Below are 17368 nucleotides of genomic sequence, written 5' to 3' on the forward strand. Positions count from 1 at the left end.
AAACATTATTTTACTGAAATAGAGAAGTTACCCTTTTTATGTCTCAACTCCTCAAACTGCGTGCAGAGCAGACACTACTAAAACAGGAGTATCAACGGACATTCATTCTGGAAAATGTCTGCTCAGTTTGTTGCGTGCAGCACTGCTCTACCGCTAGCTATATTTTAGCCAAAAGACTGTTCGACTAGAGGTCGACCGATTATGATTGTTCAACACCGATACAGATTAAAAATCGGCCTATTTTTTTATTTGTAATAATGACAATTACAACAATACTGAATTTACACTTATTTTAACTTAATATAAAACATCAATAAAATCAATTTAGCCTCAAATAAATAATGAAACATGTTCAATTTGGTTTAAATAATGCAAAAACACAGTGTTGGAGAAGAAAGTGCAATATGTGCCATGTAAAAAAGCTAACGTTTAAGTTCCTTGCTCAGAACATGAGAACATATGAAAGTTGGTGGTTCCTTTTAACATGAGTCTTCAATATTCCAAGGTAAGAGGTTTTAGTTAATATAGTATTTATAGGACTATTTCTCTCTATACCATTTGTATTTCATATACCTTTGACTATTGGATGTTCTTATAGGCACTTTAGTATTGCCAGTGTAACAGTATAGCTTCCGTCCCTCTCCTCGCCCCTACCTGGGCTCGAACCAGGAACACATCGACAACAGCCACACTCGAAGCATAGTTACCCATCGCTCCACAAAAGCCGCGGCCCTTCCAGAGCAAGGGGAATAACTACTCCAAATCTAAAAGCGAGTGACATTTGAAACAGTATTAGCGCACACCCAGCTAACTAGCTAGCCATTTCACATTGGTTACACCAGACATTAGGCTGATAGGCTTGAAGTCATAAACAGCGCTGTGCTTGCGAAGAGCTGCTGGCAAAACGCACGAAAGTGCTGTTTGAATGAATGATTACGGGCCTGCTGCTGCTCAGTCAGACTGCTCTATCAAATCATAGACTTAATTATAACATAATAACACACAGAAATACGAGCCTTTGGTCATTAATATGATCGAATCTGGAAACTACCATTTCGAAAACAAAACGTTTATTATTTCAGTGAAATACGGAACCGTTCTGTATTTTATCTAACGGGTGGCATCCCTAAGTCTAAATATTCTTGTTACATTGCACAACCTTCATGTATGTCATAATTACATAAAATTATTGTAAATTAGTTCGCAATGAGCCAGGCAGCCCAAACTGTTGCATATACCCTGACTCTGCATGCAATGAAAGAAAGAGAAATGACACAATTTCACCTGGTTAATATTGCCTGCTAAACTGGATCAGTAGTTATAACTAGTGATTATGATTGATGGTTTTTTATAAAATAAGTTTAATGCTAGCTAGCAATTTACCTTGGCTTACTGCATTTGCATAACAGGCAGGCTACTCTTGGAGTGCAATGGTTAGAGCGTTGGACTAGTTAACTGTGCGGTTGCAAGATTGAAACCCCTGAGCTGACAAGGTGAAAATCTGTTGTTCTGCCCCTGAAGAAGGCAGTTAACCCACAGTTCCTAGGCAGTCATTGAAAATAAGAACGTGTTCTTAACTGACTTGCCTAGTTAAATAAAGTTTTTTTTTATTTTTTGTATAAAATCGGAAATCGGCGCCCAAAAATACCTATTTCCGATTGTTATGAAAACTTGAAATTGGCCCTAATTAAAATCGGCCATTCGGATTAAATCGGTCGACCTCTAATACTAACTAGCTAGGCTGTGTATTATAAAAACGTGCAATAAGCATGAAACAATTATATAAGGAATTGCCAACTAATTCTCATTCTGAGAAATAAGGTAGACCACTTGATTTCAACATCTGAACAAAGTGGACAGTAACACACTGTTCAAACAGTTGGAGAAAGACAGGAGGGTCTATTCATAACAGTTCCAAATGTTCTCCCTTGTTAGCACATACATACATAAAATATCAAATGTGAAAATTTGCTGGTCACTCACTAGCATGTGGGCTTGTGGTGCTTAAAAGATTGTTCATGAGACCGGTGTTTTATTGCTATTGAGACACAGCCGTGTGTACTTAGCCTCTAAATCCATGATATGTTTGTTGCTCATTTTGCTTGCTGCCTGCTCCCGAGGGTGCATTTGGTCTGTGGCCCTTCCATGGCTACATTGTGTGGCATAGTCGTAGGCTACTCTCCCATGAGGATTCTGCTGCGGTTTCAAAATGGCACACTTATCACTATTCAGTGCACTAATTTTGACCCTAGCCAATAGGATGCCATGTTGGGACACAACCATACCCTCACTGAATGACCTCAGCAGCGACCCTAGGGGACCAGCCCAACATATGAACAACAAAAATATCACGGATTTCCTTTAACATCACCTTCACGGCTCCGGTCCAGCCACAGGTATTAAGACAATATTTATTGACGCTGCTGCATTATGGGGGGAAAAAATAACATAAGTAAAGAGGTGGAAGCAGGAAGGGGGGTGGGGGGGGGGGGGGGGGGGGGCAGGACCAAATCATTTTCTACAGTCTCTCTCTCGCTCTCTCTCTCTCCTGACAGTGCTGACAAACAATGAAAGGGACCTGAGTGCCAAAACAAGGGAAGAGGGAGAGGAGGGCTGTTGCAGGAGGAAAAGAGGAGATTAATCCCCCTGCTCTCACCTCCCCTGCCATCAGGAGTTCATTAGCCCCAGTGAGGGATGGAGGAGTGCACATTGCCCTTCACTCACACTAACACGGGCCCGGCTACCTCCCTGTTTACCCCCCCTACCCCTCATTTACAACAGGGGCCCAAGCAAGCATATGTCCAACCATTTACATTTCCTGGCTGGACACTTGTGTTACCTTGAGGTGAATAAAGAGTTAAAACCTAGGGGACCGACTGTTGTTTATCGTTTCCTTTCATTCCCAAATTGTGGCCTTTACCATTTGTTGCCATCAGAGAATGAACGCTGCTTTTTGGATGTGTATCCTTGTAAAGGGGTTGGTGTTGTGTTGATTATTAGCGGACAGCAGTAAATACAGATACCAACCCAAAGCTTGGTGCTTTTTAAAGACGCCTTGCTTTACAGAGGCTACTGACTGGTGTAATCAGGCACTGCCGGCAGACGTAAAAATGGACCGTTTTTCAAGCCTTTTCATGTGCCGGGAAACTAGAGATGCTGGGTAATCTACCTGGCTTTGATGCAAGGTGAAAAGGGCAGGGGGAAAAAGACAGCCACCTGACAACCACCGACTGTATCACCATCAGCAAAGCCTCCGATTACCTTCTTGAACAGGCTGGGGACTTGCGTTCTATCCAAGGTCTGGTACACAGTTTGCGTCCCCAATGGCATCAATTTATAGCGTACTACTTTTTGTATTTTTATATAAAGGGCCCATAGGGCTCTGGTCAAAAGCAGTGCACTATGTAGGGAATATGGTACCATTTGGGACAGAACCAGTAGTTTGACAAGTGTCATTTGTTCAGTACCACTGACTGCCACAGGAGCTGGGCTTTATTATTTCCCTTATTCAGAAGGACAGTGTCAAAGAAAGCATGAAAAGCTGTTATTCCAAAAAAGCCTTTTGAAATGTGTTGCATGCAGGTTTGTTTAGCTTGTGTGTTTTGTGTTCCAGTCCTGCATCACAGCCGAGGGGAAAAGAGAAAAAAAATAATAAAACTACATTTTCCATTCCTCCTGCATCATACCCTGCTCCGCAATTATATTTCAATAACAATTCGTGAGTCACCGGGCCGGGTGAAAGACATTCATCTCCTGGCGTTTCCAGAGATTTCATCCGCCCTCTGCCCACTGAACAGCAGGCTCCCACTGAGACCTTGACAGGCTCAGTTAATGAGCATCCATTCCAGGCCACAGCAGGGCCATCCGCAACAGAGAACACACACACACACACACACAGAGACATGAAAGCACACACAAACGTTCTTACATAAACATGATGCATGCACACGCTTACACACAAACAAGCATGCAAGTACATGGTCACACACGCACAGGCTACAACACACACCGCTACACATGTAAGGAGATAAACAGCCAAGGACGATGAAATGAGCTCAAGCCAACAACCATCCCTATTCACGAGAATGCCTTACCAAGAGAGAACAAAAACGTACAAAATAGGGACCAATTCGAGGTAAAAAAGGAGTTGGAGCACCACACAACAACAATAAGGTGAACAGGTGACTGACGTTGACGGCAGTTTGTCGTGGAAACGTCAGTCACCTGTTCGCATCGTATACAATGGATTAGCGTTTGACTAGTAACCGAAAGGTTGCAAGATCGAATCCCCGAGCTGAGAAGGTAAACATCTGTCGTTCTGCCACTGAACAAGGCAGTTAACCCACTGTTCCTAGGCCTTCATTGAAAATAAGAATTAGTTCTGAACTGACTTGCCTTGTTAAATAAAGGTTTAAAAAAAGTGGAGCATAAATAAATCACTTCCTCTTTCTTTGCTGAAGCGCAAATGCCCACCTAGACTCTTACCCTTCCTATTCCTTTCCCCCTGCGTGGATGTCATCTCCCTCCCTTGACACGTAGCAGTAACACACACACACTGCTTGGGGAGGTTACTGAGGCGAGTGTGTGTGTACAGTTGGAGAGATGTTAAAATGACATGAGCAGCAGTCAGTGACTCCATTCATGAAACCCCCGTGGAGTAGCTGTTAATACCATACTGCAGATCATGTGAGCTACTTGCCCCCTTTTTTCAATCAGAGAGTGCTACTAACACACACATACGCAGATTAGGAGCCCGCCCACACATGCACCTGTAACATAGATTACTAACACACATGTACACACTCAACCGAGCGACCCCCACCTCCCCCCTCCATGTAATCAACTGTGTTTTTCTAGGTAAGAGTATCTGACCGAGAGAGAGAGATGCACTTCCTAACTTCCTGCCAAATGTATGACTATATTAGACACGTAAACTATATACACACACACAAAAGTATGTGGACACCCCGTATAAATCAGTGGATTCGGCTATTTCAGCCACACCTGTTGCTTACAGGTGTATAAAAATCGAGCACACAGCCGTGCAAACTCCATAGACAGACATTGGCAGTAGAATTGCCTTACTGAAGAGATCAATGACCTTCAGCGTGGCACAATCATAGGATGCCACCTTTCCCTGTTTCAGCATGACAATGCCCCCGTGCACAAAGCAAGGTCCATACAGAACTGGTTTTTCAAGATCGATGTGGAAGAACTTGACTGGCCTGCACAGAGCCCTGACCCCCATCGAACACCTTTGGGATGAATTAGAACGCCGACTGCGAGCCAGGCCTAATGGCCCAACATCAGTGCGACCTAACAAATGCTCGTGGCTGAATGGAAGCAATTTTCCAATATCTAGTGGAAAGCTTTCCCAGAATAGTGGAGGCTGTTATAGCGGAAATGGGGGGGACCAACTCAATATTAAATACCCATAATTTGGAATTAGATGTTCGACGAGCAGGTGCCCACATACACTACATGACCAAAATTATTTCCCTCAGATTACACAGACCCACAAAGAATTCGAAACACAAATCAAATTTTGATAAACTCATATCTACTACCACAGTGTGCCATCACAGCAGCAAGATGTGACATCTTGCCACAAGAAATGAGCTACCAGCGAAGAATAAACTCCATTGTAAATAGAACCTATATTTATCAGTTTATTTATTTCCCCTTTTGTACTTCAACTATTTTCACATTGTTACAACACTGTACATAGCCATAATATAATATTTGAAATGTCTATTAGTTTGAAACTTGTGAGTGTAATGTTTACTGTTCATTTCAGTTTTGCTTATTATCTATTTCAATTGCTTTGGCAATGTAAACATGTTTCCCCATGCAAATAAAGCCCTTTGAATTTAAATTTAATTGAGAGAGCGCTCTTATGCCCCCACACCATGACTCATCTCCTGTTTCATGGGGGGGTCCCAACATGATTCAGACTTAATTGATTCAAGGAAGGGACCAGTTCAATTACATTTGTGTAATAAGAGGAGCAGGATGGATTGCGCAGTCTACTACTCTAAATCACTGGAGGTAATGGATTGTAAGAAATGTTTACTTCTTTGTTTGTTGTTAAAGAGGCCCATGAATACATAATAACATTTGAATGTACTCGAGGTTATGTGCTGTAAAGTAAACTTCACATACATTGGCACCCCCCATAACAAACCAAAACCCCTCTCCCAATTAGAACTGAAAATATAAATGTGAGCCCCCCCCTCACAACTGTCAAAGATTTCAGCGCGTGGCACTTACGAGAGTCTCAATGTGTAATTCAAAACACTGAAAATATCTTGACCCCAAATACATCTGATTATGAACAGTTCTCGTTTCTTAAAATGGGAACATCAAGATGCTGCTCTGTCCCCTCTACTCGCCATGCGCAGCACCAACACCCCCCCCCCCCCCCGATCTATGAGCACAGAGTTTCTGAAGGTAAACAATAGCCACTCCCCCTACAGTTAGAACTGCACAGCGAGAGCCAGGGAGGGGAGAGGAGAGTTAACAAGCTTGTTCTAATTCTTAGATAGGTGCGTGCTTAGCCTTCCGAAATACACACTCCACTTCTTGGGAACGCAATTGGCATTCACGTGCGATTTCAAACCAACAAGCGAGCGACACTGGATGGCGACAGTAACTTTAGACAAATCCAGTTTTATAGCGCAATCATTATTACCAAAAATTCTGCTCATTTGATCTTTTCAACGGGCAGATAATATCCGATCACTCGTCATTAGCCCAGCATGTGCATTTTCAGCGCCATATGTTGGCGAGACGCGGTCCCTCGCGACACACACACTTGCACGACTCATGCATAAGTTGTCAATAATTGCTTCGAATTCAACAAAATAATTAATTAGCCATTTGTTTCACTGAAGCATGTTACGCAAGAGCACCTCAGGAAAATCCCGCTACCGAAATTATTTCATAACAGCGGTGAACATAGCTATGACCGCCCGCTTGTAAATAATACTCGCTGCGTAGTTGGCGTTGCTAACATTGCTTGTGAACTGGGACCTGACATTTTCATATTTTCGAAAATAAGAAGTTGCAGTTGAACGTTCTTCTCGTTAACTATTTGTGTGGCTATCACAACCATCTGACCCACATGCACTAACGTTACACATTTCACTACCAGCTCTGGAAGTGTGCTTTTTCCCCCCCTGTGCTAACGTTACATGCTACTACTGTACTTCTTGGGGGAAGAAACCAAAATCGAACCTACCTTTTTACCTTGATTGCAGTCAGCTTCCGATGGCGAAAACGTCCTCGACTCTGGACGATGAGAAATCACGAAATCATTTGAAGTTAACCACATGTAGTGACAGTGAATTTCACGGTGGTCAAATTCCAGTGCAACTACCCTAGCTAGTTAGCTAGTTAACGTTAGCCCACCGACTATCCACGTTGGTGACAGGACGTGCCTGCGAGGCTGTGGTGACAGCACGTCGATCAGATGCTCTCCCAAGAGAGTCCAAATAAAAAGTAGCAATTTACTAATTTAATCCATTATAAAGTCTATCCGGCAGCATAACATTATTACACAAAACTGCGATGGCCGCCTTCGCAGTTATCAGCTAAATACAGTTAAATGTAGCTAACTGTTAGCTACCTTTAGCAGACTTTTGGAGTATCATCCGTAAATCCAAATTGTCTAACGGCTTGCAAGATAGCCTCGAGCTGCAGCCAGCAAGTCAGTTCTAATGTAAGCTAAAGCTATGCCGGGTATAGCAAGGTAAGCTAACAAATCTCATTTTCAAAGCCATGTCGCATTTGAAAATAGTCCAATGTGATATATCCCCCAGGTCCCGATTGGTCACGTGAGTGTGTTTTCAGATCCAGTAGGGGAGAAGAAAAAATATATATATGTGCTTCATTTTCATGGAATGAAATGTTGCAAGCTAGTTTCGAGACGTTCTGCCGGAAAAACCCAGTCGCCTGCCCATTCGTTTCCCCTCTTGCCCGCTCATGTTCTCCCTCTTGTGCGAGGGTTCTGCAACCTCACAACAAAAATAAGCTCCTACTTTAAACTCTTTTGGCGCCATATTAATGACGTACTTTACATTTTGCCGTTACTGAAAGCCGATTCAAATGTCTTTACGATGGGTTCATTTCGCCAAAAACCTGACATGGAAATCAAATGGAATTATATTCTTCACCTATCACTCGTTTGAAAGTGAACGCCACCGTTTAGTGTAAGCGGTTTGTTAAATCGGGTAATATCTGCTCAATAATTGGGCATTTACCGAGAAAAAAAATGGGCTATTCATATTTCCTTTCGTAATAAGAAAGACATTGAAGAAACGTGGAAATAACGTTAGGCTTACTGTCAAGTGACTTACTTACCCTCCCCCAAGTGAAATGATAGACACACTAGCTTTTTCTGGCACAGATTCAAAATTGCTGTAGCAGCCTGCCCCGCACCACAGGTGGGTTAAGTCCCTTGAGAAAACACACAATGCCACTCCATGGGTATTTGATTGTACTGACCGTTAATTTACTGTCTGCTGGACTCATCGTTTATTTAGCAGAAAATTCATCCATGCTGCAACATATATCATGTCTGTCCCAAATGCCAGACTATTCCCTATATACACTTTAAAGGGAATATGGTGCCAAATGGGACGCAACCCTCCTCTCATTAGAAGGGCCTGTGTAAGTGTAAGTTGTGGTTCTCTTTCATTCAAGGTACTGTATGTCCTTTCGGTTTGATTGTGGCATCCAATAGGCTTTTGATTAGGCCAGGCCAGGGCATCCAAATGTCAGCTACCTACATCAATGCCACTGTATCTTATGATTGATAATATTACAACAAACTGCTTGTCGGGACTGGAGAATTGGTGCCAATTCTGATAGTTCAGAGGTTATTCTAGGGCAGCCTGACAAACCTGGGAGACTGTCAGACTGAGACGCCTGCAGAAAGAAAGACAGATCCTCAAATTTGTTTCATTATGGTCTAGACTCCTAGAATTATCTAGGCCATCCGTTGATTTTTTACATTACAGCCCTTTCATGCTTTAAATCCCTATAGAGATCATCAGTACAGCAGTATTGTATAATGATATAGTACAGCCTTTAAAAAAAACAGTGATTTAAAAGGGTGCAATGTTTTAAACCGAGGTATGAAGATGTAATCATTGTCTCCTGAGTCAGAAACCGATGATTGAGATCTACTATCTCCATCTGTATTCAATTCAAGTCATCATGTGTTTTCCTGTACTTCTCTCACACTTGTCCCATTTGTGAGGCAGTGACCTTCTCAGGCTGCGTCCCAAATGGCTCCCTATTCCCTTATATGCTGCACTACTTTTGACCAGGGCCCATGTGATATTGGAGTGGGGGTACTTCTTCCTTGGCTCATTCCCAGCATGCTGCTGAAAAGGCTACCTGTTGTCTCCATGTCTCCCAATTACTGTTTTCTCTTGACTAAGCATACATTAGATGACTCATCAAAAATATGTGTTGCCAAGCCTCTTGGAACAGTGTATTATTTCAGCATCATTGTGTATTTTATGCTGAGTGAAGAGGTGTGCTATGTGGCTATAAACAGAATGGGGATCAAATGGGTTGTAACCTGCCCATATTTAACATAATCAAGATTGCAGATATTTTTGATGGAGATTGAGATAGGAATGTGTGCACCTCATTGTATTTTAACCACTGGGATTCCCCCTTCTAATGAGTGCACACACACCTACAAGCAGAAGTGGCAGAAGAGCGCTTTACGATCGGATGCTTTGCAGTTGCCATACCAGGTGGTGATGCAACCTGTCAGGATGCTCTCGATGGTGCAGCTGTAGAACTTTTTGAGGATCTGGGGACCAATACCAAATCCCATACTAAGTCTCCTGAGGGGGAAAAAGCATTGTCATGGCCTCTTCATTACTTTCTTGATGTGTTTGGACCACGATAGTTTGTTGGTGATGTGGACACCAAGGGATTTGAAACTCTCGACCCGCTCCACTACGGCCCCGTTGATGTGAATGGGGGCGTGTTTGGCCCTCCTTTTCCTGTAGTCCACGATCATCTCCTTTGTCTTGCTCACATTGAGGGAGAGGTTGTTGTCATGGCACCACACTGCCAGGTCTCTGACCTCCTCCCTATAGGTTATCTCATCGTTGTCAGTGATCATGGTGTTGGTCGTGCTTGGCCATGCAGTCATGGGTGAACAGTGAGTACAGGAGGGGACTAAGAACGCACCCCTGAGGGGCCCCAGTGTTGAGGATCAACGTAGCAGATGTGTTGTTGCCTACCCTTGTCATCTGAGGGCGGCCTGTCAGGAAGTCCAGGATCCAGTTGAAGAGGGAGGTGTTTAGTCCCAGGGTCCTTAGCTTCGAGATGAGCTTTCTGGGCACTATGGTGTTGAACGCTGAGCTCTAGTCAATGAACAGCATTCTCACATAGGTTCCTTTTGTCCAGGTGGGAAAGGGCAGTGTGATTGAGATTGCGTCATCTGTGGATCTGTTGGGGTGGAATGCGAATTGGAGTAGGTCTAGCATTTCCAGGATGATGGTGTTGATATGAGCCATGACCAGCCTTTCAAATCACTTCATGGCTACCGATGTGAGTGCTACGGGGAGGTAGACATTTAGGCAGGTTACCTTCACTTTCTTGGGCATAAGGACTTTGGTGGTCCTCTTGAAATATGTATGTATTACAGACTCAGAGAGGTTGAAAATGTCAGTGAAGAAACTTGCCAGTTAGTCCCCGCATGCTCTGAGTGCACGTCCTGGTAATCCGTCTGCCCCTGCGGCCTTGTGAATGTTGACCTGTTTAAACGTCTTGTTCCCGTCGGCTACGGAGAGCGTGATCACGGAGAATAACCAAAAATGACCAATTAATATAAAATATTTGACACTGTGAAGGGGAGACTTCTCAAGATGTCAAGTGAAGTGACACTCTCCTCATAACAATTGAAGGGGAAGACCTACCTACATGTTCTATTACACTTTTGCCTTCCTCCCCTGTCTTGTTTCATTCATACCTGTCAGGATGCTGTCCCAACCTGTTCATATAGACAGAGTGAGGTAGGGTGGTCTCCCTCAGAACTGACGGAATTGTAAAGTATTTCTCTCTGATCTTGTTCCTGGCATGTCTGTAAGGGGGGCCCTGGTCACATGAAGAGGCAGCCAAGGATGTGTCAGTCTGTTCTTGGATGGTTTCCATTCAACCCTGCCTTTGAAAAAAAAAAAAAAGGCCTTTATTTATTTTGGCCTGTAGCCTGGTAGTAAACCTGTAACCTGAGTTTGGGGTTGGGAAGATATAATTTATTTTTGATATGTCACAATGTTCATTTATAAAGGCTTTCTTTCTCTAAGGTCAAGTGACAAAATAGAATATAGGTTCTTACTGTATCTGATGTTTTTTTGGCAAATGGGTAAAGGAGTGATGTAAGAGTGATACTGTATATAGGTCACAGACTCGCAGTCCAAACAAAATGCTTTAGGTGGCATAGATTGTCATACCAGGTACACCCCCCTACATATTTATTTGGTCAGTTAAACTACAATTTTAGATCAATTATTGTATGAGGTGACAGTACAGAATTTCAGCCTTTTATTTTAGGGTATTTCCGTACATATCTGTTTTACTGTTTAGAAATTAAAGCACTTTATGTATCTAGTCCGTCCTACCCCCTGTTACAGTAACAGTGTTATTGTAAATAAGAATATAATTAATGTTTCTGAACACTTCTACATTAATGTGGATGCTACCATGATTATGGATAATCATTAATGAATTGTGAATAATGATGAGTGAGAAAGTTAGAGGTATAAATATCATACCCCCCCCCCCCCTCACAAATTCTACAGCACAATACAATATCATACCCCCCCCAGCCTCATAATGGTATGAGGTTAGTCATTATTCACGACTCATTCAACAATATATTCTTTATTCTATGCTAATGTATAGAATTTATTATACAAGAGACAAAATTCACAAATTCTACAGCACAATGGCAGAATCATGTCTTAAGTGTAAAACTAAGAATGACTCAATAATCCATACTTTCTGGGAATGCTATGAATTAGAATGGCACACAATTCTTATGTGTCCCCCTAACCCACAATTATCTTCTTAATTGCATTGCAGAGTTGAATTGGATAAATCTGTTGAAATAGAGTGAGAACAGCTGAAGCTGTGTTTGAACCAACAACTTGGCAAAGTCAGGGCATGGGTGTTACATCAGGTCCATATTTATTAGCAGAGGCTACAGGGTGGCTGATGCACATAAAGCAGGGTATATTTGTACACAGAGTCAATATAATGATTTCCCCAAAAAATCATCCAGTAATCAATAGTAGTGCAGACATTTGGAAAATGTTGTTCTCTGTTCGGTCACAGGATGGCGCTGTAATAAATACTGGTACCACAGAGTTTCTAAACCCAGAGGCGCAACATCGCGAAACTTCCGGGGACGCTTGCGAAACAGACCAAACGGGGTTTGGCGTTCGAGAAGTCAATGAGAGAAGTGACAAATTCTTCCTTAGTTGTTAATTTCCTCGAAATCTAAAGGCACAACCTAGTTTCGAGCCAATGTATTAACTATTTAAATATATTATTACTCCAACCTCGTAAAAGTGACAAAGTGACACGTTTTCATTTTCGTAAAAAAATACTTTATATCGTGCCTTTGATTTGACAGTTTGCACATGCGCAGTTTGGTGCGAGACGACCGTTCTACGCATGTTCTACGCATGAGTTTGGCTAGCCAACGTCGCCATGACATCGCCAACAAGTATGGTCAAGGATTTCTATTATCACGAGAAGTGGGCTTTTTGCTGTTGTTCTTCTGTGGGTCAGTTTGAGGTTGTGATTTGAGAAGTTTGATGTGTCTCTTCGGAACATGGCACCCCTCGAGGGTAATATCTGGCGTTTCGTGGGAAGTCGTTGTTGCAGAGATTAAAAATATTCCTGGAGTGATTGACGCTCATCGGATGAATCGTGTGTTGAACGAATAAAAAGTGAAGAGCCTATCTGTTCTTTTGTTTTTTTATATGGAGTCTCTCAAGTGCAAACTACAGAGTCAGAGCATTTATTCCAAGACCAATGCAGTGTTGATCATTGTAAAGCTTTTGGAAATGTTTCAAGTGTTTGCAGAAGGGAGAAGCCGAGATGTTCAACCTGTGGAAAAGATCATAGCATGTGTTTTAAAAGTGATGAAAATGTGACATGTTGCAATTATGGTGGGAACCATGAAGCCATGTCTTTGGGAATGTTAAAAGGGATGAAGGGTCGAATGGTGCTCCTGAAGAGTCAAATTGTGGTGTATAGGCCTTCAGTGACTCCTCAGGAGCACCATTCGAATCTTCATCCCTTTTAACAGGGGTTGCCATTCAACACAGGACCCAGATATGTTAAAGGTTAAGAAGGTGGTCTTTATAGCTATGGTGATGAATGGCACTGTCAATGTGGGGAATAGATATAATTATGGATGTGGCGGAACGGTTCCTGGGACTGGTTGACTTCTCAGTGGAGGAGTTGCATGGAGGATTGTCACAAACCGTACCACCCTCTCAGGTCATGGAGCCTGAGAAGGGAGATATGGAGATTTGAAGGAAGGAAAAAGTGGGAGGTTTTGGTTTTATCAATGTGTTTTTTTGATAGTTTTATTTTGGGTTAGTTTTCCCTATCACGTATGGGTTTTATTTGTACCTTGTCTTTTTTCAACCCCGTCCAGTTGGTGGCGGTAATACACGTTTTGGGGTTGTAATCTGCCATAAAACCCATAGAAGAAGGGCATTTCTATTGGAGTCTGAGTTTTAGCCGATCTTCAAGCAGGCTTTGACGTGCTGGGCCTTGCTGTATAAACACAACTTTTCACCTCATAAATGTTTTATATGGAATAATGGGTCGATATTCGATAGAAACAAGATCTTATTTTACCGTAACTGGTTCTCGAAAAACATTATCCTTGTCAGCCAATTAGTTAGTATTAGTGGGAATCTATTTACACTTAGAGAATTTATGGAAATATACAACTTTAAGGTTTCAAGCAAGGAAAATGACACGTATAAAAGCTATACCTAGTGGGATAAAATATTTATTCTATAAATGCTATATTTAGTTAGGCTTCATCATTTGATGTGAACTGGAGCCATGCTTGGCTCACTCTTGGCTCTCCTTTAAGATTATCCATAGACTCTACCCATGTAATAGCTTGATTTCTAAATATATACCTGATGTTACAAGTGAATTAATCTATTGAACACATATTGTGTATTTGTTTACATAGTGAAGTGTTCTGGACGGATTAAAAAAATATATATATCTTGGCAACAAAATGCATTCCACCATTGAAATTTTGAAAGTTTGACATATTAGTTCACTACACTGATTCCACAATTGAACTCCAGTATGTCATAAATGTATTTATTTTATTAGGAAACATTCTCATACACAAACCAACATTTATGAAAAAAAGGCCTTTTAAAAGAATAAAAAAACTGATTTGGAAAACTATTTAGAATCATTAAAACGAAAACGTCTAAACAAATTATTCGCTACATGTCTATATTATTTCTCTGTGTAATCCCTCTGGCTGTTCTGATTTTTGTGTTTTGCATGTTACTGTTTAATAATAATAAAAAAATAAAAACAAGTCTTAGCTGATCTTCATGCTGTACTGTCTTTGCTGGGACTTTCGCATGAGCTTCCTGCCTTCCTCTCTGCAAGACGCATTTTTGTAGTACGGAAGCGTGCGTTACTTGGCGACATGGCCGAGGTGGAAATCGAGGAATTCATTGATCAAAACAGGCATTTTGCCACGCTTGTAGATACATATCGTGGCATCTCAGAGAGTGAAAAACACTGGAAGGCCAGGAGGGAATTCCTATTCAGAAATATAAACGACTTTGAGGACCCACACATTGACCAGCTGCTAGCATTGTCCATGGTATGGGCCAACAACGTGTTTCTTGGCTGTCGGTGAGTAAACAATAATACACTTCATGTGCATTGACTACCGGTACTTGAAATGTTATTTAGCTAAAATGCCTTCTAGCATAGCATCATGTAACTAATGTATGGCATGCAATGTAACTAACTTTTGTTTCTGCATGCTCTCTCAGATACAGTCCAGACCTCCTGGAGAAAATGAAGGAAATGGCTGAAGGAATTGTGGTGGAGGATGCCCCTGTTTTCAAAACCAGAGATGAGATAATGAAAAAACAGGTAAATTCTATTTCATCCCCAAATAATTCCTCATCTTTTTGTCATGTCTTAGACTAGTCCTTCCAACATATCACTTTCTCCTATCTGCTTCATTCAGGTCAGTGATCACAGACACAGAGGCAAGGTAACACTGTTAGGACACACCACAATAACCATTCTCTCTCTCTCCCTCTCCTTCAGAAACGATGATTGGAGGACCTGGTCTGTTATGGATGGATTACCTTACTGTCCAACTTTCCTTTTACCAGATACATAGGATTGTTTTCTTAACATGCAAGCATATTGTTTTTTAATTGGGTATTACAACAAATGTAACATGAGCAATAACTTCTGAAACATTTTATACATTAAAATAATTGTAGTTGATTGGCCTGCTTCAATATCTAATGTACTTGACAATGGCCATTATCTGAATACCATGGCTGAGAACATGTTGCAAGAATAAACACTGTAAGGCCAGAAATATGCCATGTGATGATTTACGGGAGGGGTACAGAAAAGGGATTTCCACGTGGTCTTCACACATTCCTCAGTTCTCCCTAATTATCCCAGAGTGAACTATCCTTGATTCCATGCCTTGCCTCCTTCTCAGAACCTCAGATCTTCTGCTCCAATGTGCTTTCTGAAGTCTATGCTGGTATATGGCCCTGGTGCTTGCCCACTGAGCAGTAAGGGGAACACTGCCCCCTGTCTGCCAGGGATGATCCAGACCAGTCTGCTCTACTACTAAAATATAAACGCAACATGTAAAGTGTTGGTCCCATGTTTCATGAGCTGAAATAGAAAATCCCAGAAATGTCCCATACGCACAAACAGCTTATTTCTCTCAAACTTGTTTCCATCGCTGTTAGTGAGCATTTCTCCTTTGCCAAGATAATCCATCCACCTGACAGGTGTGTCATCAAGAAGCTGATTAAACAGCATGATCATTATATATGTGCGTCTTGTGCAGGGGACAATAAAAGGCCACTCTAAAATGTGAAGTTGTCACAATGCCACAGATGTCTCAAGTTTTGAGGGAGCGTGCAAATTGACATGCTGACTGCAGGAATGTCCACCAGAGCTATTACCTGAGAGTTGAATGTTAATTTCTCTACCATAAGCTGCCTCCAATGTCATTTTAGATCATTTGGCAGTACGTCCAACCAGCCTCACAACCGCAGACCACGTGTAACCACGCCAGCCCAGGACCTCCATATCCAGCTTCTTCACCTGCAGGATCGTCTGAGACTAGCCACCTGGACAGCTGATGAAACTGGGTTTGCACAAAATATTTCTGCACAAACTGTCAGAAACCGTCTCAGGGAAGCACATCTGGGTGCTCGTCGTCCTTACCAGGGTCTTGACCTGACTGCCGTTTGGTGTCGTAACCGACTTCAGTGGGCAAATGCTCACCTTCGATGACCACTGGCACACTGGAGAAGTGTGCTCTTCACGGATGAATCCCGGTTTCAACTGATACGGGCAGATGGCCGACAGCATGTATGGCGTTGTGTAGACGAAGCGGGTGACCGATGTCAACGTTGTGAACAGAGTGCCCCATGGTGACAGTGGGGTTATGGTATGTGCAGACATAAGCTACGGACAACAAACACAATTGCATTTTATTGATGGCAATTTGAATGCACAGAAATACCGTGACGAGATCCTGAGGCCCATTTTTAAGCTATCTGATCAACATCTGTATTCCCAGTCATGTGAAATCCATAGATTAGGGCCTAATGAATTAATTTCATTGACTGATTTCCTCATATGAACTAACTCAGTAAGATCTTGGGAAATTGTTGCGTTTTGTATTTATTTTTGTTCAGTATAGTTGTGCAATACATTTTATAGATAAAAGGATAAGTAGGGTATCGTTTAAATGTGTGCATGCTTTTCTCCTTTGAGAAAACCACTCATTCAAAGGGGTGGACAGATCTCAAAATTCTTCAGCAAAGGACTCCGGTAGGATACTCGTGCTTTCTCGGGGGGAGGCGAGGACACTCCTCCGTTTACCTACTAACTTATGGTCACAGAGGACTGTCTTTTCCCCCAAATGAGATTCTCCCCCAGTTGCCTGCTACTACCCATCGAGGTTGCAGCGGATCAGGATTATTTACCCTAGTCCATAATACAATCAAAGACAAAACAATTATACATGCCACAGCTGCACTCTTCACAGAAGAGCTGAAAT

General features: G+C 42.1%; 2 protein-coding genes across 3 annotated transcripts in view; one reads left to right on the plus strand and one right to left on the minus strand.

The window, feature by feature from the left end:
- Nucleotides 1–7874, minus strand: part of LOC139420780 (protein Jade-1-like) — a 141958-nt gene extending 134084 nt beyond the window's left edge. The window contains exons 1-2 of one of the 2 annotated variants that reach the window (XM_071171038.1): nucleotides 7628–7874; nucleotides 7241–7290 (exon numbers count right to left, since the gene is read on the minus strand). In XM_071171038.1, coding sequence (XP_071027139.1) covers nucleotides 7241–7290; nucleotides 7628–7652 — 75 coding nt within the window. In that variant the 5' untranslated portion in view covers nucleotides 7653–7874. Of the gene's footprint in view, nucleotides 1–7240; nucleotides 7560–7627 lie in introns of those variants that run through there. The other variant, XM_071171036.1, reaches the window with a different exon arrangement.
- Nucleotides 7875–14705: 6831 nt separating this feature from the next.
- On the plus strand, nucleotides 14706–17323 carry LOC139420782 (CDKN2A interacting protein N-terminal like). Its single transcript, XM_071171041.1, has 3 exons — nucleotides 14706–14946; nucleotides 15090–15192; nucleotides 15373–17323. The coding sequence occupies exons 1-3, from the start codon at nucleotides 14735–14737 to the stop codon at nucleotides 15379–15381; spliced, it is 324 nt and encodes a 107-aa protein (XP_071027142.1). The 5' UTR covers nucleotides 14706–14734; the 3' UTR covers nucleotides 15382–17323.
- The last annotated feature ends 45 nt before the right edge of the window (nucleotides 17324–17368 follow it).

This window comes from Oncorhynchus clarkii, chromosome 12, assembly GCF_045791955.1.
Source record: "Oncorhynchus clarkii lewisi isolate Uvic-CL-2024 chromosome 12, UVic_Ocla_1.0, whole genome shotgun sequence".
In the NCBI taxonomy this organism is placed as follows: domain Eukaryota; kingdom Metazoa; phylum Chordata; class Actinopteri; order Salmoniformes; family Salmonidae; genus Oncorhynchus; species Oncorhynchus clarkii.